We start from the raw sequence: 25,951 nt of genomic DNA on the forward strand, positions 1-25,951 counted from the left end.
AGAGAAGCGACGTGGGAGTGCGCCAATCATGTGCCATCTTATTTTCAAGATATGGGATCAGGTCCAATCGTCGTTGCTAATTCTTCTGGGCGTGCACACCCGCAGGAAAGTGACGCCCAGCAAGGAGTGAGTACAGATCCGTCAGTCAGTTGAAAACCATGTGAGGAAAGCCTGGGATGCTGGTCGTAGGTTACAGGTAAAGTGTTTACATCGAACGAGTTATTCCTAGATTACATTACATTACATTTATTTACCAGACGCTTTTATCCAAAGCGACGTACAAAAGTGCATATCATGGTCATTGGAACAACTACAAAACACAGGTTCAATAAGGGTTCGAGGGCAATAATACGCCTCTATTTGTCTCAATTATAAGGGCGTCCAGAAGTGTATTTTTTTAAGAAAGCACCACTTTCCGGAACCGTTCGTAACACGTATACCCTAAGGGGCTTGCGAGCTACGGTGTCTTAAGCTCAAACATTGTTATCGCCTAGCAACTATACCAGAAATGCCTTGAATAGATTTCCCCCTGCGGCTAATATGCTCATTATTATTATGCATTATAATATATAATACGCACAAGCACATATTATTAATTCGTAATTCATATGCATTACTTATTTTACAGTAATTCTTATCCAGAGGGGTTAACACAGTTGTGGGATGGAAAGTTAAATGCTGCTTATCATATCACAAGAAATTAGGCGCATAACAGCCAGCAACATACTGTATGTCTATAAGAAGAAGAAAAAAACGGTTAAGAACATAGCCGGATTAAGCTACCACAGGGCACTGGGCATTGCACATAAATGTGGACAGTAAATGTCTTGGAAATCTGGGTATTTAGGGCCCACAATACTGGCCATGATATTGTAGTTTTACTGTCAATTCTGTACTGGAAATCATATATTGGAGCCCATTCAACCCTCTGGAAATCACATGACAAAGCAGATAAGCATTCACAAGGTATTGGTAAATGGTAAATGGACTGCATTTATATAGTGCTTTTATCCAAAGCGCTTTACAATTGATACCTCTCATTCACCAGAGCATTTAGGGGTTAGGTGTCTTGCTCAGGGACGCTTCGACACGCCCAGGGTGGGGCTTGAACCGGCAACCCTCCGACTACCAGACAACCGCTCTTACCTCCTGAGCTATGTCGCCCCCGCAGGAGGGCGTCACGTATGGAAAATAATTGCCAGTTTTCTTCTTCTAATCTATTCTGGAGCTCAGTAAAGTCTCTCTAGTATCAGCTGATGGTGTCCTGTGCAGCATGTTTCTCCTCTGGGTTTTAATTGTTCTTGTGTATACAGGCTGTGCAAATAACATGGGAGTACATTAAAGAATAATTGCTATGATGACCCAGTTGGTTTCAGAGCAGTATTTGCTGTTAATGTTAAGTCTTCGCCTGTGCATGTGCCTGTGTCTGGTCTCATCATACTAACACCCCACTTAATGACCTGTGTCTAGATGCTGGTGGGAGGACTTTCAATAAAATTGGGTCACTCAATTTTGTGCATTAACATTCTTTCTCATTCATTCACTTACCATGCCTTATTTAGACTCTTTGTTAGCGTGATACTTGACCTATACATTGACACTGCTTGACAGCAAATTTAATGGCAATCCAGTCTTTAGTTTTTGACATATATTTGGTCTGATGGTGGCGCTAGAGGAAAGGTCCTGGGGTCACCAAAATCAATGGGTTTCTTCCTCTTGGGAACATGAATGCACACAGCTAATTTCATGGCATTCCAGTAATTACTTTTGAGATATGTTTGGCCTGATGGTGGCGCTAGAGGAAAGGTTAAGGGGTCACCAAAATCAATAGGTTTCTTCCTCTTGGGAACATGAATGTGCACAGCTAATTTCATAGCAATCCAGCCATTATTTTTCCAGATATATCTTTCACGGACAGACAGACAAATGGACGTCATTACATAACCGTCTTGGCAAAGATAATAACGTCAAAATCCAATTCCCTAACTAATTCCGACTCAATTTCCATCAAAGAAAGTGCACTCAGTCCTTGCTGCCTCATTGTGGTCCTGAGTTTGTTCTTTATTCCTGCTAACTGTGAAATGGACTACTCTCCCTCACAGTTGGTTATGGGTAGAGTGACAAAAAGACGCAGTGCAGCAAATACATACTTCTGATATGTAGTGGGACAGTCCTGGCTTTTCAGAAATGAAACAGTTGAATTAACTGTAACTAGTTGACTGTGAAGATGTTTGAAATTAATTGTTAACTGTACATTACACATATATTTTACACATTATATCTCCAGTTCTGTAATCCCCTTGTTAAGCAAACATACAGTATTGCTGCTGTATTTTCTATGCAAATTAGCCATGTGCTTTCTTTAGCAGAATGCTCATAAGGAGGTGATTATGGTTGGGCTGACATTATTGCTTTGCCAAACAATTTACTTACCAATAGCCTCATCTAAAATGTATTTTAATTATGACAGAAGTGTACCTCTATTCTTGTGGGTCGGGACGCAGCCGATTGAATCAAACGGTCGGACAGTTTTCGGGTAGTAAAAAAAATACATTCACAGGTTGTGGGATGGGCATCATATGGCCCGTTGCAGGGGCGACTCGGGTATGGGGTTTGACCCATGCAAGACTCTTGCACTTGAAACTCTGTCTGGGGGCCTACTTCAGTACCAATGGTGTCCAGGCCCCCTGTCAATGGAGACTGTTACTGGGGCTGCCTTGCGCTTGTAATTGTGTCTGAGGCCCCATTTAAATTCTGATTGGCGAGAAATAGCGGAATTTTCCCTTTCGTGAACTTGTGAACCCCAATTTCTGCGATGCCCCTATTGATCCGGGGGCCTGGGGCATGTGCCCTCCGTGCCCGGTCGGAAATCTGTGCATGCTTAAAAATGTAACCAATCATAACTGGTTAATATTAATCAGTTTACACGTTCCAGCTTTACTCCGTAAACAAAGATAAGGAGGGCATCATTATCTTCAGGCTGGCTACAGAAGGCAATATTACATTCATTCTATTTAAAATTAGCCATCTGTTAACAAGGATTTCTACCATCTGTTTCACAATATTTAAGGTAATTCCAAACATGGTCATTTAAAGTTGTTGTTTTTTTTTGCAATGAGATTACCTTCCGGGGTGTACAGTGAACTGCTGGTTCTCTGTGTTTCTGTACACAATTCATCAGCAAGAAGACTCTTTTGAAGAGGTCCAGTTACTGCATGGCAGGCTTGGAAACTTTTCTGATTTGTTAACTTCAGGTACATGCATGAACCCCAAATTCTGAGAAAAATGTACTTGCCACAGTCCATCAATATGCAGCCTACAGCATAATTAAATGTCAACATAGTGGTACATTTCAGCTCTTGATTCAGATCTGACTCAAACTCTAATCCCAAATCTAACCCGTACCCTAATCCCAACAGGAACCCAAACCCTAATCTCAGTGGGAACCCTAATTCCAATCCCAATTGATTTGACAAGATATATCCAGCCTGGGCGACAGAAAGTCCAAACCCTAACCAGTGCAGATAAAGTATTTGATACATCAAAAAAAATTTACCTTATCAAACGCTACAAAAATATTTCAGCCTTTTTTCGGTCACCTTTTTCTCTTTTTTGCTTAATTTAGTTGTTTATTTAGCCTTTTCCTTGGGGGGTTGCGAGGTGGAGGGGGAGTAGGTGTTCTTAATGTGTTTATATGCATTTATATATGCTCAAATGAATCAAAACATTACGTGTTCTTTATTTTATCAAACATGTCTTAACTCGTTATTGATGTGCAGTTTGGAAGTAATGGCATGGTATTTGTCTAAAATGTTTGATGTTTAATGTCATGTGCTGAGATTCTCTGTGATTAAACAGCATCTGTTCAGAGAGTTCAGCTTTTTCATAGAAAAATCCACAATGTAGCTCTAATAGTCAGCAACTGGAACACACTGTCTGCATGTCAGTGTTTAATCAGGTAAATTTGATTATTGTATGGGTCTATTACAAATGAATGCTTTGCAGTTTGTCATTTATTTATGGATTAGCAAGCGGTCATTAATTCCGGTAACGCGTGCGGTCTTAATTGTGATTGCATTGATAACACTGACAGTTCTAGTTCATTTCAGACTTCTTCACTCATGCCTTATGACATCCTTAAAACAAGTTGCAAGGTTTCGCTTTCAAGAAAACAAGATATTATCTCTGTCTGTCGCGATGCTCATAACAACCTGATACTGTACGAATATAACACATCTAATTAAAAAACAATAACTTTTCACAGTTCATAATAAGGCTTACAGTGCAGGTTGCAATCATTTGTGAAAGTACAACAATAGCATTCAGGATTATGTGCTCTGATTAGCTGATGAAGGGGGAGGGACTTAGGGGCTGGGAAGTCCCTCTTGGTTTGGGGGCGGAGCCGCCGTATGGGCTGAGGACTCGAGGAAAGCAGGGTTCGACCGCACTGGGATCACAGGCAGGAGGCACAGAGACACGGCTGCGGCTCCACCTCGAAGAACCACCGGACAGGACAGGACAGGAACGAGACCGTGCGGGATCAACCAGCTCACGGTCAGTACCCCTGCCTCTCTCTGCCCATATCTGTCCTATATGCTGCATTACATGTCTAATAATACTGCAAGTGTGTGTGCACTTGTGTGTGCGTGTGTGAGTGTGTGTGTGTGAATTTTGCAGAAATGTAGATTTTAAAATGGGAAAAAATAGTAGATTAGAAATAAATCACTGCATAATACATGCCAGTAAAACAACTCTCACACACACAGAATATGAAAGAAGGAGAAGCTGCTGCAGACTGATCTCTTGGGTCTTCTCTCATCCTCTCAACACATTTTGATCAGCAGAGGGACAGAAACAGAATGAAACTTGACAAACATCCCCTCTCTTTCTCAGCTGGAGGATACAGCAGATGCCATCAACACAAATTTGTGGGGATGAAGAACCCCCAAAATTATCTGGGGCTGCTTCTGTGCTTATGTTTTGCGGCATTTAGAGAAGGCTGACTGTCCAGATGGTGCTCTGCCGAAAGGCTGCCATTCTCGGACCTTCAGCTGTGGGCCCCTGGGTGTGTGTGTGCGTGCATGTGCATGTGTGTGTTTGTATATGTGTGTGTGTGCATCTGTGTGTGTATATGCATGTGTGTGTGTGTGTGCGTGTGTGAGTGTGTATGAGAGAGAAGGGAGGTGGTGCCTTCTGATTGGCTGGCTGCATGTATGTTCTCGCAAGCCCACTGCTCCCTAATCACTCCTCCATGTCTGGTGAAATAAGAAAGGAGAGAAGAGTGACACGTCCACCCATCTCCATAGCAATGGCTTAATTATTGTAAATAACGCTGGCTGTCCATCAGGAGGCGGGACCATGTCTTTCTCTGGGATACTGAAGGATGAGGACATCAAGGCTGCGGTGCTGGCGTGTGAAGGTGAGTCAGGCACACGCCACTCTGGTCCCCCTCGCGCTCCCGCATCCACTCCCACTCCCACGGGGTCTAGGGCAGGGGGGATGCTGTTACCTGGTTACCTGGGTTGCTGGGCTGCAGGGGAGGAGGCCATCGCCTGGGATACGGGTTTGTTTGCATTGAGCGGAGAAGCAAGGCTGAATCGTGGGAGAGCATATCCTCACCCCCCCTCCCCCCCCCCTTCCTGCCCTGCTCAATAATTTAAGGGGGGGGGGGGGTGTGCACCACGCAGCACAGAGCGGGGGGAGAGCACACACCTTCCCAAGGGCAGAGCCCGCCCCTGTGCCCCTACTGACACAGAGCCTGAGGCTGTTACTCAGGGCTGCCGCCAGCAAACACATAGCCCTGTGCTACATGGTGCCACTGCAGGACACGGGACTCTGGGGACTTCTGAAGGGGTCCCAAGGGCTCCTGGGCAAAACCCAAAATAATATCTTCTTCTTTGAAGCAAATCTTGTTTATAATTCATATTTTAATGAATGCCATTTTTTAACACTTTCCAATAAAACAACTTGATTACTGAATTGCTGCTAATATTGCGATCGTTGTCATATATGACATAAAAACAGCCAGTTTTAAAAGACGTGTTTAGAGTAACTTGGATAACTGCAGCACTGAGATCTCTCCCTTCCTCAGTCCATCTCTCACTGTCTCTCCATCTCTTTGTCTCTTTCCCTCGCTGTCACTTTCTCTACCTCTTTGCCTCTCTGTCATGCTCTCCCCCTCCCTCCCTCCCTCCCTCCCTCTCTCTCTATCTCTCTCATAGCTCCAGGCACATTTGATTATAAGTTGTTCTTCACTCAAGTGGGTCTGTTGAGCCAGCAGGACGTGGAGGGAAAGACAGTGTTTGATGTTCTGGACCGAGACCAGAGTGGCTTCATCGAAGAAGCGGAACTGAAGTATGAAGGCCTGGTGGGGGTGGGGGGAGGGGGGGGGAGGGCAGAGGATGTCATACAAATTGGTGTGCATGTGTACATGTGCATGTGTGTGCTTGTTTGTTTGGACATGCAAGGAGATGTGACATTCACTAATCCTCTCTGTCTTTCCATCACTCTTCTTGGCTCTTTCTCTCTCATCTTTCCTTTATCTCCTTCCCCCTCCTCCCTCCCTGAACACCACTCTACCTCTCTCTCCTTCTGTTGTTTTCTCCTTCTCTCCCCCTTCTTCATTTTGTTCTCTCTCCTCCTCTCCCTTTCTCCATCCTCCCATCCCTCTAGGTTTTTCCTGCAGAATTTCTGCTTGGGAGCCAGGGAGCTAACTGAGGCAGAGACCAAGGCTTTCATAAGTGCTGTGGATAGAGATGGCGATGGAAAGATTGGGGTTGAAGGTACAGTATGATGATGATGATGATAATGATGATGGTGGTGGTGGTGGTGATGATGATGATGATGATAATGATGATGGTGGTGGAGGTGATGATGATGATGATGATAATGATGTAGCTTATGTGTCTTTCCAGTGCCCGTAACAAAGTATTTTGGACAATATAACATAATGCGCAAACCATTAAAACAGCATGTTCGTATTGCTGCTGAAAATGCACTGTTTAAGATACGGACGAATGTATTGCATTTTCCACCATTATTTCACAAAGTCTGGGGTGTTACTGTAGTGACAAGATAAACATTTCTTAATAATAAAACTGTTTTACTCAATCTGAATCTGATCTTTTAAATGACCTGACGTTAATAAAGATAACGCAACCGCGAGAGGGAAAAAAAGAATTAGCGATGCCTATGTTTCAACTGCGCGTTGTGTCCCATCAAAGAGTTCCCAATTAATCACAGGCAGTAGATAAGCTGCTTCAATAGTTCCCCAACTATGAATTATGAATTTTATATTTCTGTCGCGCGAGTGTATTTTTTTTTTTAAATATATGTAATAACTGAAATGCTGACCAATTCTACTTTAATTGTTCATAGAATAGTGTTTCAAGTGAGCAGTCTGTTTTCCGAAGTGATAATAAGTTCGCAGTAGAGGCTATACACAATGAAACATGAGCGTTGTGGAGCGGATAGATTATCCTCAGAGAGCACGACAGGTAACATAAGGTGACTGGGAGAGGATGGCAGGGCGGGTCTGATACTAACTACCACAGTAGAAATGAGAGAAAAGGTGGAAGGGGGAGAAAAATACAATGAGCAGGACCATCCACAAAGCCGTTCAACAAAGACATTTATATAACACGCTGCTTGATATGTGTACGGAATTTTGTGATAAAACATAATAATAAATATAAAAAACTGCGTACCGCACGTGTTCCGCTTTTGTGGCGAGGGCACTAAGGTTGCGGTGTAGATGCGCCTGCACATGACAAACTTGTGTCTTATGCAGCTTACTATAGAAACTACCGATAAAATGGGTAAACATTAGGTTACGGGAAATTCTGTCGTAGGCTACGTGTTCAGTAGCTAGATCCACTCTAGGTTCCATGAATAATCACCAAAAACAGCTGTTATAACTGACAAATTACAGGGGTCTGTGTATTTTCTCACTTAATGTGTCCTACTGAGATCACAGTATCCGTTCGATGGTTCCGCCCTTGTAGGCTCGTCTGGAGTCATGAACGCCAACTGATTTAATTACAGTGTTGTCACGCCTTTGAATTGTTTATTTAATTTTTTCATGTCGGCCTATTTCTTTCTTCTCCACAGAGTTCTGCACGCTGCTGAAGTGAAGCTGAAACATCGATTATTGATCTGGCATTCTCTTTTGTGCGGCCAATGAAACCCCAGCATTCCCGTCTGAATTATTCCTTTTATAACACTGTAGCTATGTCTGCTGTAGCTAGCACTTTCAGACGCTGCTCAGGGATTTGCGATTAATCAAAAACAAGACGTGGAATTTCGATTTATAATTAAACCTGTAACTAATAAGCGACAAATGACAAATGTGCTATGAATAAAGAAACTTACATCTAAATGTGTTGTCCGTGTTCATTTTACTGTTGTAAAACCAGTGAAAAAACACCATGAACAGAAAATGAACATGATTCTCTCCAGCTGAACAGGGTAACCAGACGATGCGGTGGTAAAATAAACGGATAAAACTCCTGTCACGAGCTAATCTGGATCCAAGTGCTGCGCCTCATATAGTTGATCCACTGACTTCAACCGTTTTGACCCGCATGACATTGTAAAATGAAATGGCATCTTTAATGTTGGTGGGGAAAATGATAGATTTAAGAGGAGGGAATTTTCACTGCTGGAAATTGTGAAAAGGAAAATAAAATATACAATAATCTGACTTTTTATGTTACTTTAACAATGACCATAGAATGGGTTTTAACGTGGCGTAGTGACTCAAAAGCGGGATGGAAGTATCTTAAACTAATTTCAATTGTAGGCCTACTTAGGTTCGTTATGTGGAGAAGGACAACTGCAAGACTCAACAGGAAGTAGACCGTTTTTCATAAATCAACAGACCGAATGCGAGAGCTAGATGTTACCTAAAATTGAAACAGAAAAAATGGAAAGCAATTCAGAAAGATGGGAATTGAGGAGACATTGACGACAATTTCCAGCGAAACAAAAATCATTAAGGTAGCCCCGAGCCACGTTAAACCACGTTAAGCTGCGTGATCAATGAATAGCCTACTCTTCTATTTTCAGTCGTATGTCTTGACTGATTTGTTGGATATCTTAATAATTTCACTTTTAATTTCATCCACATTATCGGCTCACACCCCCTCATGCCTGAATTAAATTTGAATTTAGTTCATTAAGCTCGCTTTTAGTAAATTTGTCAAAAATACTTCCCGATTTCTGCTGCGCCTATTCTTTTTATCCTAGTAAGTAGCTAGGCCTACTTCTACCTCTGGTTTCCGTTTCAACATTAGCTCATTAAGCCACGTTAAATCACATTTTCGGCCATTTTTCCACTAGGCTTATATTACTTTATTTTGAAACATATTTATCATATTCTCAATTCATAGTACTTATGGTGCCATACACATAGAAAATAAATCACATTTTCTTCTATGCTAAAAATGTGCTTGCCCCGATAAGCCACTTCCACACCAAACCTTACAGAATATCTCTCTGCATCACCGTGCTCAGGCACTCTTAAAACCTATTATTCAGCACCCACGTGGTGGACAGCGCCTGACAGTTAACCGTGACTCGTTCCACACGCAAAACTTTAAACGCGTAGGCCTGTCTACTCTTTCTTACTCGTCATAAATGAAAACAATTTCGGTATGGTATGGACTGAGGCGAAAATTAAGGGAAAAAACGTGTGAGTAAACAACACACTGAAGTATAAACGTAAATACACCCGCTGCCCTGATAAAGAGTAAGAACACCAGCAGATAAACATTACTCGTCACCCACGATATAGTGCACAGCCTTTTAAAAGACCTTACGTTGGTTAAACACTGACCAAGCTATTTTGTGCTTCTTTCTTGGTCACCATCTTACTTTTATATTTGAACACGTCTATGTGACAGCAAACACCGCCTTCTGCTGGAAGAAAAAACAAATGAACCAATTTTACACCACATTGGTATTGTCTGCAGCCCACTAATTACATTGGCAGGATACTTTGATTAATGAGTGCCAAATAGTGATACCCGATCCCACCAAATCAATCAATAAATAATGAAATGCAATAATAAGTACCATACTTCACGAATTCCTAAAAAACAAACATACTGTCTTACATATGTTCGGTTTGAATTACTGCGAGCTAAAATAGGTTAACCACTTCACGTTGTATTTTGCACACATTTCCATGTTTTGTTTTGTTTTTCATGCCCAAAAAGTAAATATATTGGTAAATGGACTCCATTTATATAGCGCTTTACAATTGATGCCTCGCATACACCAGAGCAATTAGTGGTTAGGTGTCTTGCTCAGGGACACTTCGACATGCCCAGAGTGGGGGATCAAACCGGCAACCCTCCGTTTGCCAGACAACCGCTCTTACCTCCTGAGCTATGTCGCCCCAATCAAAAGTAATCTGTCATGAAATGTTGCAGCTGCTGTTCACGCGCTGTCATGTTTGTAGCCTACTTTATTTTCGTAATTGGTCTTCTCAATAAGAGACCTGGAAATGAGCCTGGAGTTAAATAACGTACTGAGCGTCCCGTGACGCTTACGTGCATTCGGCTAATTGAAATAATACTTTTTAGAAACCACAGAGAATTACGCGTTCACTTTCAGTGTTGATATGGTAATGTAGGTATGTGAGCCGCGAGGAGATAAGGCCTTGCTGTATGGATTTGTAAAAGTTGGTGGCGGGTGTCGAATAAGAGTCTCGCTCCTTTATTCAGTTCACCATAGTACCTTCATGATTTGAGTTTTATGATCTCCAATATGGACCCGTAGCAGTTTATAAACGACAACACATAGCAACACTGATGCATATTTATTAAACAACTACACATAAAATCGCATAATATACAGCTTCCTTATACCTGGTCACATATTATGTGTTTAAAGTGTTACTTGTGACAAACATTTTGATTCAGTGAAGTTTTAAGATCTCCAATATGGTACCCTTATCAGTGTTCACCTGTAACCTGCAACAGTTACCAACTGTTCACCAAAAGTGCCATGGTAAAATAATATTGTTCTGAGGTTCCTAAGACCTGACCAGATCTTGTACATGATTGACACGTTTGTAAAACATTTTCATTTGAATGATTACCATGGTGTCAAATGTTGCAGTTGATTTTCAACTGTTTTTTTCCTCATGCACCGAAAATTTGATTATCCATTATTTATTTCAGTCACACCCTCTGAGTTTGGGTTTACGAACTTCTGGCCACACCCATTACTTGATCCAAGTGTGGTTTTGCACAAACCTTTTGATTTGTTGGGTTTTGTGACCACCCTCCCCACTTTGTCTGTGTTCTTCTTGCTCTCCCTGCAGGAGGCTGGTGGGTGGAGCTCTGCAACACTTGTGTTGCTCTGTGTTTTATTTATTCTCCCTGCAGGAGATTGGTGGGTGGAGCTCTGCAACACTTGTGTTGCTCTGTGTTTTATTTGTTCTCCCTGCAGGAGATTGGTGGGTGGAGCTCTGCAACACTTGTGTTGCTCTGTGTTTTATTTATTCTCCCTGCAGGAGATTGGTGGGCGGAGTTGGAAGGACCGTCCTTCTAATTGATGACCACCTGGGCTGGGTGGCCAGGTGTATAAGAGGCAGTGTCATGGCTGCCATTTTGCTCTCTCCGACCTGGCTTCTTCACTCTCTCCTTGCTGGAGACCTTCATTTTCGTTTTGTTCACACTTCTACAATGCCTACACTTCATTTCCACTCATACACACATGCTTTACACAACAGATCTTCTCTCACACATCCCACATTGTAATTTGCTTCTTGTTTAATTATTTACTTTAAATAAGTTCATCAATGATTTTGGTGTGTGGTCTCCCTCATTTGCTACAATCCAGAGCCAGATTGTAAACAGGGGCTCGTCCGAGATGATTATCATTCCCTAGAACTGACATTTTGAAAATGTTTTGGGGTTAGCATTTTTTTTGGTTTCAATTCTGTTACTTTAGCATTACCTGTAGCTACTAATCACTGTAGTTGGCAATGGTGCTAAGTGCTAACTTTTGGGGGGAGATCCACACACATACACGCATTTTGAGTTTTGTGTTCCCGTTCAGATTTTTTTTCAGTCTCAGTTTAGGATAGTTAGCAACTTCCCCATATACACAGACAATGAATGCCCCGTGAAAAATGAATCATGAATTTATTAAATGCAATGAAACAGACTGGGATCCAAATGTGGTAAAGAATCCTTTTAACAAACGAAGGCAGAAACAGTAGTCAAACACGGCAAAGCAGATTACAGGCTTAGTAGAGTCGCAAGAACAATACCTCACAATGAGGAAACACAGACTGAGTCCTTAAGCCAGGAACTGATTGAAACATGAGTTACAGGTGCACTTAATGAGCAGGTGAGGTTGAGCAGGGCTGAACTCGGCGTGGCTGAGCTGGCTGACTGGGAGCGGGTGTAACAGTAAAATTCTAGTAGTACGTCAATAAATGGGGATGTGTTTTATGAGATCCGTCAAAAAATTTTACCTAAAAAAATATTTAAAATTATTATTATCGTTTTTATTCAATTCTTTTTTTATAGTAAAAATAACTTTTTAAATATTTTAAATGTGTTTAAAAACACTTTCTCTCTATGAACCATTTCATTGATAGCAAACGCGTGTTTTAACCGTAATCTATCATGTATTTGCGCAAATACAATTTTTAAATGGTGATTACAAGGGCCAGGGAAAGTAAAGAAAGTTTCTAAAATTTCAGAGCCGAAGTGGACTCTCGTGAACCGAGTAGCTCTTAAGAGTATATTATGTTTAAATAAACTAAATATTACATGATATGCACACGCGATACGTAAAGCATAGGACAGATGTGGGCGGCAGCTGACTGGCAAATTAAAAACATCCGTCATTCGAGGTCGGACCCCACCTAACCAATCCCATACTTCATATAAATATTTCTAATGACTATTTCAAAAAGTGCCTGATAGCATTCATGAGCCACGGGGTTATGTAAACTAATCAGGCTTTAATTTCAGTGGCTGGGCAATAACACAGCGTTCTGTTTCATCAGCCGTAGCCGTATCTATTTTCAGGTTTATAACTAAGTCCGTCTTGGTTCGTCGAAATCTGTGAACAGACGATTTATCCATTTAGCGGAGCCATTTCAATCCAAGTCGCCGAGAAACTATAAAGGAACAAAAAAAAGGCTGCTATAGGAAAATGTAGATTGACGCATTACTTTAAATTTTAGCTGTATCCTATTAACCTATATAATGCATTAACTATATTATTATATAATGCATTAACTAGCCTATTATGATGCGATTTACGGTAGGATATGTGGTTATTCCGTCGGCATTTTAAAATAACATTATTTATCAGGTTCCTTTTGGTATCGTCATTAACGAAAATTCATTGGTGCTGCGGTGCGAAAGGACTGTGTCATCTAATCGCTAAACGCAGCATTGCGCTGACTGTTAATCGCCACACGCTTTGTGCTGACCCCTCACCAGCATATATGGCAACTTTACATTCTGCCTTGGAAACAGAAACTCAATCTATCGGGACCGCGCGAGGGCAGTCAGTCAGCCATAAATATCTTTTTAGAATTCGGATCATATTCGGACGTTGTTGTTTCCCCATCGCGTGGCTAATCAGACTAATCTAAAAACAAGCCCCAAAATCTGTGTAAATTCCACCGTCAACCCACAGAATTCCAGAGAGGGACGGTGCGTAACAAGCCATTGTCATGTAAAGTAAAGCAGAAGTATACCTTGTTAGGGAGCCAATCACGCCAAAATAATCCCTCACGCAGTCTCACATGTGGTTCTGAGCATCCTCATTTGTTATGACAAATATAGCACAACTACAACTTGACTACTGGACACATTTTTCTCCAAACTATTCCTAACCCCTGCGTATTGATATCCGTCAATCAACCTTAAATTCCAGCAAATGCGGCGAGTGGACAGGTATATAAGACGGAATGGGTCGGACAAGAGATTCACTGCGGCGACGCGACTCACAATTCTGGTTCTCGAGCAGCACTAAGGTGAGTTGCCCCCGCAAGCTACGGAGCAGAAGGACGGCAGTTGCTACGGCGAGGTTACCGAGTTGCTTCGTCTGTGGGCTGGGTATTTCTTTCCCGCTTCCGATGGAAATCCAGGCAACACAGAGAAAGCAACGTAATACACATTACAGAAGCGAAGCAAGTGAAACGCCGTCTTTTGGATACGTTCATCTGGCGAAGCGAGGATAAAAACATTTCGAGTCGTGCATTCTTTCGGATCCAGCTAGATGGAGTGCCAACTTTACGTCTCAAATGATGCTGAAAAACCAACTGTGGAAAACGTACAAAGTACAAACTAGAGCTTTTGAGAAAGAAAAAATTCACAAAGTTCGTTTTATCAGCGAAGAGGCGTTAAGATTTCCTAAGTGCTATTTTTAAAAAACGAGGGTTTTTGTTTTTTTCCGGTAATTTCTGTGTAACATTGTATGTAACTGTGCGATGCATTTTTAAAATGAGAAAATAGTCATTGATGAGCACATGGGAGTGGTAACTTTTGTATTTTCCAACAACATTTCCATCTTGTTGCTCTTTTAGAGGACAGACTTATACACAGTAAAATATCCAGTGCTAATTCAACTAATAGAGTAGGCTACATATGAGCCCGAATGGGACCATATGTACTCTGTAAGAGTTGGTTTAACACTGAACGTTTTACCGTATGTCAGACACTGTCACGCAGTGTCCCTAGAGCAGCTCAGGTCAAAATACGATACTGAGTAGAAATTTTGAAATCAGGTGTCTGCATGCGCGTGTGGAATATGACGCGGGAAAGTTAAGTTTGACATGTGGTTGGCAGCCACAACCGAATTCGATACATATGTAAACAAACTGGTTGTAGATTCAATCAGATTTCACAGCGGCAAGGAGAAAGGGGTTGAATGGGGACACGTGCTTTCTAGTCCGTGCCTGCTAGGCAAATTCACACGAACTGTTCAGATGTGTGCGCGCGCATGAAGTCGCAAGTGCAAATAGATAATCTTCTACTCATTTTGTTTTTAAAATCTGATAATCAAATACACAACAATCACCGCACATTCCGGTTGACAATCTGTTGTGACACCAGCTGTCTGCGCAGCGAATTTGGTGCTTGAATTAGTCTATACACTCTATAGGTTGCATATGCTTACGAGAACCACTGAGATTTAAACTATTTATGAATGCTGCTAATTCAGTTCATATTGACCTATTTTACATTCAATTATATGCTGTATTGAGCAGAAGTGTTGTTACACAGCTAGCATAAAGTTAGCATAGCATAAAGCATGAACAATTAGCCAGAAACTAAACACACCATAAATGCCATACGATTTGTAAAATGACATTTAACTGGGAAAAAGTGTGCAATACTGGGCGCCAACGAAATATGCCAGCGCCAGCAAGAAATATAAATGATAATATGAAGGACATATTACATTAGCCTTCAGTGAATGTCTGTGTTTTAGATTACTTATATAGTCACTTATATAGCATTGTTTTCATGCTTTCAGCTTCAAAAACAAAAAGAAGAAAAATGGCATTCGCCGGTGTTCTTAAGGATGCTGACATCACCGCTGCTCTTGCAGCTTGCCAGGGTAAGCAATAAATACAGAGAAGCAGAAAACACCAGGTACTCAAGCGCGTGCGCTTTTGAACATGGTTGCCAGACGGGGAAATAACTGAAATTTAAGGTGTTTTGGGAAATTCATTGGGGAAGTTTGAGAATAAAAATATGTAGCAGTGGATGGAAAATGGGAGAATTTAAATATTCTAGGAAAGAAAATCTACCCGTGTACAATCCAACCATCTCCCGCCATACTACTTTAATATCTCTTACAAATAAAGACTACAACTCGATTAAAGAATTGTTCATCACGACTATGGGGGCCATATAGCTGTACATGCCATGTAATTTTTTATTTTAGCATTCTCTAATTGGGTTGGTCAGCAGTGATGACTGTAGAGAAATAGCTTTGTGGGAATCTCTCTCTCTCTCCTCTCTCTCTCTCTCTCTCCGTTCGTATGATCATTAAATGCTTGGGAGTTGCAGCCGTCTCTTGATTGGCATGAACCTCTGATACTTGTCCCAACAGGTGCTGACAGTTTCGACTACAAGAGCTTCTTCGCCAAGGTCGGCTTGAGCGGCAAGACCCCCGACGAAATCAAGAAGGCTTTCTCCATCATTGACCAGGACAACAGTGGCTTCATTGAGGAGGATGAGCTGAAGTAAGATACTCTCTCACAATGCCAACTGGCCTCAGCCAGCTGTCTCAGCCTCAATACTGTAGTGAAACATTTTTGTCCCCCCCAACCCCCAGGCTGTTCCTGCAGAACTTCTCCGCCGGTGCCAGAGCGCTCACCGACAAAGAGACTAAAACCTTCTTGGCCGCAGGAGACACCGACGGCGACGGCAAGATCGGAATTGATGGTAATGTAAAAGGAAACCTATTAATAATCCTCGAATGTGTTTAGATGACATCACACTGAGTGTAGGACTGCCATAGGCCGTGTCCGAAACACCCTACTTGCCGACTATTGAGTATACAAGTTGCATACTCATAGTAGGCAAGTAAACAGTTTCTGACACGGTCATATATACTAGTGGGGGACACGGTACTGGGATATCACGTTGGCCTGCGTCTCGAAACTGTAGACTATAGGCTGTGGTGTGGGTGACACAGCTTACGCTTCATTTCGGAGACTATGCTCTGAATTACTTAATTATCTTGATAGGGTAAGGTAGGAAATGATTCATCTTGGTAATGACAATTATACAGTTTCATGTTTTTTCATTTCTAATTATTTTCTAAATCAGAGACGTGTTTGCGGGCATTTTCGCCATCAACCTGTCTTCAGCTGAAGTGGTGAACAGATGAATTCTAGCACATAACAACATCAGCAAGAACTCTGCCGTCACTGTTTTCGTTGCTTGGCCAAAATCGTGTCAATCGTGCAATTATAAGTTCAGGATATCAAAAATAAATACAATACTATGTTTTGGAGCGGTTCATTGATACCAGTATCCCGTCTACCCTTTCCGCAGAGTTTGCTGCTCTTGTGAAGGCTTAATTATCAACTGACCAAGGTTCAACGCCCGCTTATCGAGGATCCAGGACTCCTAGCAAGACTTGCCAGTTCGTTCGGCCGACCTATACATATTTTTTATATTTATTTATTAATTAAGGACTGTCACCACGGAGCGCTATGTCCCCAGAGTGTTTTGTTTATTTCGTTTGGATACTTTCGTGTTCTGCACATGATTTGCGCAAATGTAAAATCTGTAAATTTTGTGCATTTTAAATGAGAGTGAGGAAAAAGGAATAAAAAACATTCTTTTTGAGAACTTTGTCCTTACGTTAACTTTCCGATACAACTGTGTCTATATATGGTGGGGGCGTAAAATGGATATATTGGAGTAGGCTATCCTATATTTAGATGTGAGCATAGGTGTACTGTTATTTTCTTTGAATAATGATATCTACATTCAGATTTGCATTTTTTAAACAGAAAGAAAACATAATGTTTTCTAAACTAGAATATGTCTCTAAATTTTAAAATAATTGGAAACCTAAGATCACCACACGTCCACACCGAACGCCTCTTGGCTCGTGGAAGCGAGAAACGTTTTTGGCAGACACGTTTGTGTCTGAAGGCTTGGCCTTCTGCGACATACTTCCGCGGATAATATCTTAGACATCCTCAGTGGAAATCAATGCCCGCTCACTTCACTAAGAAATTTGTTCAACGAGACCGAACGATGATTAACCAGTTCAACGTAACTGGTCTGTTTCATTCCAGTGTACAGTGATATAAACGTAGTTTGTTGCCACTGCCCGTATTGTTTACTGTTAACACTCTCAGAGGCGTCAGGGTTTAGGTACATTTTCATACCTTTTTTCTGAGAGTGTATGACCAGTTTTAGCCAGATATCTAAACTTTACATGTATTGCCAACGTTAATTTTTCAAAACATTTTAAGTCCAGCAGATTTGAATGAAATTAGGCTATTCTTAATTATTTACATACCTACCCGCACGCATAAAAGAAACAGGCAATGTAGTCGCACTATTTCGGGCAATTTACATCATACATTAATTAATTCATACACTGGAGTAGTCTACATAATGTTTTGGACGCATATTGCCATGTCGTAAAAGTGAAATATAAATACCTCTGTGAAATCAGTCCAAATTGTTGCAATATTGGCATGTAAAATGTGCGGCCTTGCAGGCTAAACTTAGCAAGGGGTTTTACGTTTTTAAGTATTTATGAATGATGGACTGTGATAATTCCAAACGCTAAACGTTCGACTCTTTGAGGCATTGTGGTATACCTAACTATCTGATACAGTGTTTGTGAATATATATAAAATATATTTAAAACATGTATAGCAACAAGCGCTGAGGTAATTATGTGCAGACAGGATAATCTATCTGTTGCCTTTTAACAGTGTGCCAAGCGTCCCAAACCCGATAGCTGCAGAACAGTACTGCCATCTAAAGGCCAATGTAAATTCTATATTAAGGCGCCGTCGAGCTGTCACTACTTTTACGGGATGTGTAGCCTACAACTGACCATTTTGTGAAAAGTCCATACTACCATATACACTTTATATAACAAAGAAAATGTATCTCACATAAAACTTTACAGAACAAATCATGTGGTCAGAAGTCTAAAGCGATAAGAGATTTTAGCGATGAATTTCCAATTCCGATTTTAGTGAGACATCTACAGCTATGCCTAATTTAATATCACCAAAAGCCAAACACCACACACACACACACACTCTCTCTCTCTCTCTCTCTCTCGCTCACACACACTCTCTCTCTCTTTTAGACACATTCATGCAAACATGCGTGCGCTCTCAAACACACGCGCGCACACAGTATGACATTCATTGATGAAATATGCTCAGCACCAGTCCCACATGATCTGCCAACAATATATATTCATGGTTTCTTTATTGCACTCTATTTTTACATAAGACCATACAAATTTGATTAATACTTTAACGGATCCCCAGCTTATAGATTTTCTATTTAAAAAAACGCTCAGTTGTGTGTTAATACAAAGTCCATAGCAGAAAACTTCAGTGTTTTGTCAATGATTGTTACTGAAGTGCGTTTTCATCAGCAGCATAGTCCACCACCGTAAATTAATTTTCACGTCTTTTAGCGGCCAGGCATTACGTAATGTGCCTTTACCATATAGGACAGGTTCTGCTGAAATGATGCCACCGGGACGCTCAGTTATAATACACTTGCTTTGTAACAAGGTCATTCTAAAATTACACTACACAAACTCTTCTAACGATCCTAATGATCACTTCTGTATCGATGAGCTGTGCTGTAGGCATGTGCCTGGAATGCACTTTTTCTAGCTTCCGCTCTCACAATGTAGCGTTAGTCTTCTATTTGTCCTGTTTCTTATATTAAATATCAAATTTTAATCGTGGAATTAATTTGATTAATAAGCATATTGTACATTCACTTTAAATTGAACCGTATTGACCAGTGTGTTAATTATAAAACATTTATTTTAAAAAATTTAAAAAAAACAATAGGAAGCAGTCCAAGGCAAACGACTCTCGTTCACACGTGGCTTCCCACATGGGGGCGGGGGTCCGATCCCCCCCATGGTACTTTTAGCTGTGATCCCTTCTGTATTTCTTACCCTCTCTGCTTTGTGCCTGTCTGAATAAAGCAAAATATACGAAATGGGGGTCACCATATTTTATCACCTTTTAACAACTAAGCTGAAATGTAATCCATTTATATGTATCAATTTAGGCTGGACGTTCATTAACCGGTTGTCAAAAGCACTGACATATAGACCCTCATCTGAGGGGCCTTCCTATACCTGAGTCTTGGGGTTGCCAGCAGTCTAAATCGATATTTTATAGGTGGGTCAAACTTTTTTTTCGTTCGCTCGCCAAACGTTTAGGAAAAAGTCTACTGAATAGTATTGTATGGCCTGAACACAAATAAAAATACTTTTTTTTTTTTGAGCTGGCCTATTAGAAAACTGAGAAGATACGCACTACGAGAAGATGGCACTACGATCCTTACTTCACTCTAGTGTTTCTTTTGCGCCTCTACATCATGAAACCTATGCACTTGTTGTACGTCGCTCTGGATAAGGGCGTCTGCTAAATGCCTATAATGTAATGTAATGTAATGTAATACGGATGCTGTGGGTCGGTTGGGATCAAGTCTTCACGCAGAACTCTTTTCCTTTTAAGTTCAATTGAAGCTAAATCAGTTACTTACACCTTCAACCAACGAGTCTTATTTTATTGTAGTATTTCTCACAAGTGTAACACACGCAGGCACACACACACACCCACCCACAAACACACACACATCAGTCGTTGGAGGCCGGATTGGTAAGTATCATTTTACCCAAAGTGATGAGTGTTTTTTGTGTTTGCAAATATTTTGAGCTTTATTGAAATATGTATCGTTCACGTATCGTTTCCAACGGTTTGTCCAACATGTTTTTCATTGTCTATTTTCTCAACAGGTTATTGCTCTCCAGAGTTTTTTAAAACGCACGATTCCACACAGCGCTGCGATTGAGGAGGCAATGAAGAAGAAGGAGAATCTTGCAGTGTGTACAACGACGGATCTGCAACAGCTGCTGCAAGCCTTTTTTAAGATTCGACACGACAGCCCCTTGGTCACTCCTCACCTTTGCTTAAATTATTCACTTCAAACCCAACCTGATTTCTATCAACAACTTTTTACTTGATCTGATCTTTTGGTAATGCTCCACTCCAACAGGTGTAATGCAAAGTTCCACTTAACACAGTGGCTGCAGCTATATAGCTTACCAACCTATTTAGACGGTATACTATCCGTTACTGGGCGCCGGGAAAAATCCCCCCTTTCCACAAAATCGACAAAGACGCGTATAAGTTTGAATTGTCGAATTCAAAAGAATCAGATATGAAAAGCACACAACCATCGACGCCGCTACAAATAAATGAATTCCTCTGAGCAGTGGAAAAATATTACAGTACAACCACTCCTAGTGGTTAACCGCATTTGTTAACAAGCCACATCCAAACCACATCTATACGCAATGCCGAAGTAACCTATGCGGTTTTAGTGAAACGACGAATCCCCAACAATCTCATCTCAAATGCAAACAACTTTTTCAGGAATACACGGGAAAAAAACAAAGCGGAAATAAAATATTTTCGTCCAGTGTGTTATACAATATTTAATGGCACAAGAAACCCAAAGCATTGTGAGAAGTTCTCCGCGCACAGCGGCAATCTTTGGAGCTCCTAGCCATACATGAGCCCGCGTCTCCGTTACGAATGGTCAGAATCTGTTATGCCAGCAACTGTCGTTTCAACTATATCAGCAGCATGTATTATTAGCATTGCAGGATATTAAGGACTTTATTTCAAACGCGCGCCTTTTAAGCATCTTTATTTATGATGATAAATATAGAACGCTCTGACTACTGGACACATTTTAACCAACCCCCTCGCATGCCGTATCCATTACAGTTTGCCTCATATTTCGCGTGAGGGAAGGTATATAAGGTTGGGGATTCGGACCGAAAGATCACTGCAGTTGCTTGACTCATTCTTCTGAACCCAATTTAGCCACAACCGAAAACCGAGGTGAGTCTCGTTGCAGAAGAGAACGAACCAGCGAACAAAAAACCTTACATCTGCTATTTCCTGATTTTGCTGCGATGTTATCATTTTAGAACACTTGAATGCTCTCGCAACTACATTTTTAAACGGGACTGCAAGACAGCGAGCCATTGTAATAATATACATTTTTAAAATCCCATTGTTATTGCGTTTCGATTTTGGACTAAACTGGGAAAAGAGATGGACGTAATACAAACTCTTCTGCATAAAGGACTCCTGAAATCCGTCTGTGAAAAAGAATTTTGACCAATGGAATTCGACCTCCTCGCGATATTCAACTAATGCTGACCTGACCCGGACCCTATAGTTTGATAACTATCCGTTTCATATACGCTGAGTCTCGATCGATGTGGTTTTCAAAATGTTGTGCATACATTTATCAAACGAGACTCACTTGTTAGGCTGCTGTGTGTGTCTTTTTCGGAACTTTGATCAGTCATATCGACTAGTTTATACTTTGACAAACTAGGTAAAGGCATTCAGTCGTTTATGTAAATAATGCACGAATCACTCACAATGCCCTCTGTGGGCACGTGGGAGGAACATATGCGACTAGAAAAGTTCAGGGCTTTAAATCAGACTTTGCTCGATTTGACTGAAGTGAATTTCTGCTTTCCCCCTGTAGCTAAAATGGCATTCGCCGGTGTTCTGAAAGATGCGGACATCACTGCAGCCCTCGAGGCATGCAAAGGTAAAGCGGCTGAGCGCAGAGCCAGACACACAGATACACAGACATACACACGCGCGCGTGAAACTGTAAGTAGGCTACATTTACATGACAACTATAGCATTTACAAATAATAGGCCTCACATAAGCATGAACAACATTAACAGCAATCATAATCACAATTATCCATTCATTTCATAGTTCACTAAGTCACAAGCATAACCGTAATAACGATTACGTATTTGTTTTCCAGCCGCCGACTCTTTCAACTACAAAGCATTCTTCGCAAAGGTTGGCCTGGCCACAAAATCTGCTGATGACATCAAGAAGGCCTTCAACATCATTGACCAGGACAAGAGCGGCTTCATTGAGGAGGATGAGCTGAAGTAAGGAGCGCTCTCACCACACCTCCTGCACTGGCACCGAACGATTAGATACAGTGGGGACCAGCTAACATACAAAGAACAATTGATTAAAGAAATGATATGAAGAAACGGAGAGAATAACGAGAGGCAATAGATGGGTAAATTTATGAATAGCCAACTAATAAAAAGAAAGTAGCCTACGATTTCCCGAAATTCCCTCAGATTTTAGCAATTCTCAACAAACCCTGTCGTCCCGCACCCCTCCTTTTCGCTCAGCTTGATTCTAAATATAGTCGAACCTAAAGTTCAAAAACGCATTTCTCTTTCTTGCGCCAGACTGTTCCTGCAGAACTTCTCCAAAACTGCAAGAGCGCTGACTGACAAAGAGACAAAGGCTTTCCTCCACGCAGGCGACACCGACGGCGACGGCAAAATCGGCATAGATGGTAAGTAATGAAAGCTACAACCGCAGACCTAAATCAAAAATAAGTATGATTAGCCTACTAAATACACATGACAAACGACTGTCGACTCAGACAAATCATATCTAAGACAAACTGGCCTAATTGCACTCTCCAGTATTGCTTTAGCATTTCTCTTTTCCCTGTTCCCTCCCACAGAGTTCGCTGCCGTGGTTAAGGCATAAACAGCAACAGACCAGCACATCTTGCTTCGAAAGGAACAACATTGCCCAAGACCTCCCCTTTTCATCTGAATATAAATAATTTTTATACATTTGCTTACGACATGCCTGCAGAATGTTTAATACCATGCAGCACACTGTTCAAAGTGGTGATTGTGAATGTAGCGCGGTTGTGTTTCATGTCTTAAATATGAATTTTGCTTATTGTAAAATCTATGATGCACTTTTCGGAAACGGAACGATAAGAAAAGAATAAACATTCTTTTGCAATAGAAATGTCTTGCTCTTCTTTGCCGTGCGCCTTTCCCGCCCAGGAGGGTGTTTCTCCTCTCAAGATCGCAGAGCACTCCGTGGGTCTTCAAGGGGTAAATTATAGGGTTAATACGTATTCAGGGAAGTTGTGCGTGACTGTCAACGCTGCACTCGCATTACTCCTAACCTGACATTTAAGGGAAATGACGCTGACCTGCAACGGCAATGTCAGACAGAGCCACTGATCTCTCTCTCTCGCTCTTATCAGCCTATTTATACACTTACCAATCAACCTCTATTTTAACATATAAGTCTTTATATCTGCCAACACATCTTAATACCTATCTACTTATTTACTCACACCATGCTGGATCTATCTATCTATTTTACTGTGTGTGTATCTATTTATTCAGGCACCACAAATCTACAGTACATGGCCAAAAAGTATGTGGACACCTGTCATCCAACATCATTAATATGGAGGCGGTCCACATTTTGTAGCTACTAGATGTTGGAGCATTGCTGTCCAAATTTCCTTCCATTCAGCAAGAAGAGCATTAGTGAGGTCGGGCACTAATAGGGTAATTAGGCCTGGCTCACAGTTGGTTTTCCTATTGAACCTAAAGATTTTGGATGGAGTTGACGTCAGGGCTCTGTGCAGGCCAATCAAGTTCGTCCACACCAATCGACGAAGCCATTTCTATATGGGCATTGTCATGCTGAAACAGGAGAGGGCCTTCCCCAGACTGTTGCCACAAAGTTGGAAGCCCAGAACCATCTAAAATGTCATTGCATTAAGATTTGCCTTCACAGGAACTAGCCTAGCCTGAAACCATGAAAAACAGCCCCAGGCCTTGTACATTTGGTCAGACGACACATACTTTTGGTCATATAGAGTATGTGTTATGTGATTGCTTGTTGGTCTGTGATTAGTGCGGAGGAAGTGGAGGGCTGATGAGCACTTTGGGTATGGTAGCTGAGTGGGCGGGGCTAAATGGTTCAGACTGACAGGGCCAATAGGAGCAACTGCCTGGGGGGATCCCATGTGGACAAGGGCCTACAGCAGTCAGATTCTGCCTTATTACTGTATGCAGTATGCACTGCATTTAAGAAGTGTGCATATATTCTGCCTACCAGTATAATGCATCACATTGTTTCGGTGTAACATGAAAAAAAAAAACATGGATTTTTCTTTAATTTCTATACTTGCAGACCTTTCAGTAGTAAACATGCATTATATTACAATGTATTATAATGAATATTATTTAGGTGTAAATGCATAGAGGTGCTGTTTATCGTTCTTTAATTTACATGATGTCATTCATTTAGCAGCAGGAGCTATGAAAGGTATAAAACAGAATCAAATTCAGCAATTCCTCTGATTGGCGGTTGAATATGAAGGCCGTGCCACATTGTGATTAAAACTGAACTATGCTATTACAGTAGCTGAGGTCCAGCTATCCACACACTTCACTGTGCCTTTCTGGAGGAAGTACTTTGGCATTTAAAAGACCAATGAAAACGTACAGTATGAAAGTTCTTTCTGTGTCCTGAAACGAGAGCGGAGCTCCTGTTATCAGAAGATGGGTTTTTATTTATTTATTTTTTTAGCTTCACACCCATTTTGTGTGGAGGAGAGAGAATGAGCTGCTGGTACACTCAAGCTGTTTTGCATGTCCACTAGCAGTTTTGGTTTTGGTCCCTGACAGTCAACTTCATTTTAATCGGAGCTGACTGATTCTGCAGACCATCTGACCCTGTTTATGATTAGAGGGATTTCAAAGCACTTGTCCGCTTGGGCGCTACTGCCAAATGACCAAGGTCTGACATCATTGTCGCTGTTTGAAGGCTCTCAGACCCAGTTTGCCAACTGAGAGGTAGTGATCAGTTAAAGCAGCACGCTCTCAATGAGTAGGGCCTCAGTCTCAATATGTTGTTTTTAGTGCTTTGGCATTTGCAATAAATTGATCATTGATCAGCTTAAGAGTTAACAAAACTTGTTTTCAAGGCCTATGATTTAAAAACACCAGCATACTCACTGTTTGGGAAAACCTTTTTCACCCTTGCCTTGGGGGGCTGGGCTGGAGCCCTTGTTCAGCTTTTATTCTACGCCCCACTAGGCCTGCTACAGTTTGCCTGAACAGAGGAACCCAGGTTACCGTGGCAACCCATGGGCCCAGACCAGGTGAGACACAAGTCCTCCCTTCAAACTGATCAATACTCACAATTTATTGGTGTTTTAATAATCAGTCTCCACTGTTCAGGAAATTGATCTGATAAATTATTTTCCGTCCATTTTTTTAACCAAAGAGGAATTTTTCATTGATTTGAAGAGGAGCCTGTTTTAG

General features: G+C 41.4%; 3 protein-coding genes across 3 annotated transcripts; all 3 read left to right on the forward strand.

Moving 5' to 3' along the window:
- The first annotated feature begins 4,394 nt into the window (after positions 1 to 4,394).
- On the forward strand, positions 4,395 to 8,377 carry LOC135243780 (parvalbumin beta-like). Its single transcript, XM_064315804.1, has 5 exons — positions 4,395 to 4,554; positions 5,348 to 5,419; positions 6,222 to 6,354; positions 6,673 to 6,782; positions 8,110 to 8,377. The coding sequence occupies exons 2-5, from the start codon at positions 5,359 to 5,361 to the stop codon at positions 8,130 to 8,132; spliced, it is 327 nt and encodes a 108-aa protein (XP_064171874.1). The 5' UTR covers positions 4,395 to 4,554; positions 5,348 to 5,358; the 3' UTR covers positions 8,133 to 8,377.
- A 5,479-nt stretch (positions 8,378 to 13,856) lies between these two features.
- LOC135243575 (parvalbumin alpha) lies at positions 13,857 to 17,348 on the forward strand. The gene is made up of 5 exons (XM_064315510.1): positions 13,857 to 14,011; positions 15,517 to 15,600; positions 16,099 to 16,231; positions 16,324 to 16,433; positions 17,049 to 17,348. Exons 2-5 carry the CDS (start codon positions 15,540 to 15,542, stop codon positions 17,072 to 17,074), a joined length of 330 nt encoding a protein of 109 aa, XP_064171580.1. The 5' UTR covers positions 13,857 to 14,011; positions 15,517 to 15,539; the 3' UTR covers positions 17,075 to 17,348.
- Positions 17,349 to 21,481: 4,133 nt separating this feature from the next.
- On the forward strand, positions 21,482 to 23,627 carry pvalb4 (parvalbumin 4). Its single transcript, XM_064315509.1, has 5 exons — positions 21,482 to 21,640; positions 22,302 to 22,367; positions 22,597 to 22,729; positions 23,045 to 23,154; positions 23,329 to 23,627. The coding sequence occupies exons 2-5, from the start codon at positions 22,307 to 22,309 to the stop codon at positions 23,352 to 23,354; spliced, it is 330 nt and encodes a 109-aa protein (XP_064171579.1). The 5' UTR covers positions 21,482 to 21,640; positions 22,302 to 22,306; the 3' UTR covers positions 23,355 to 23,627.
- The last annotated feature ends 2,324 nt before the right edge of the window (positions 23,628 to 25,951 follow it).

The sequence above is a fragment of the Anguilla rostrata genome, chromosome 17, assembly GCF_018555375.3.
Source record: "Anguilla rostrata isolate EN2019 chromosome 17, ASM1855537v3, whole genome shotgun sequence".
In the NCBI taxonomy this organism is placed as follows: Eukaryota; Metazoa; Chordata; class Actinopteri; order Anguilliformes; family Anguillidae; genus Anguilla; species Anguilla rostrata.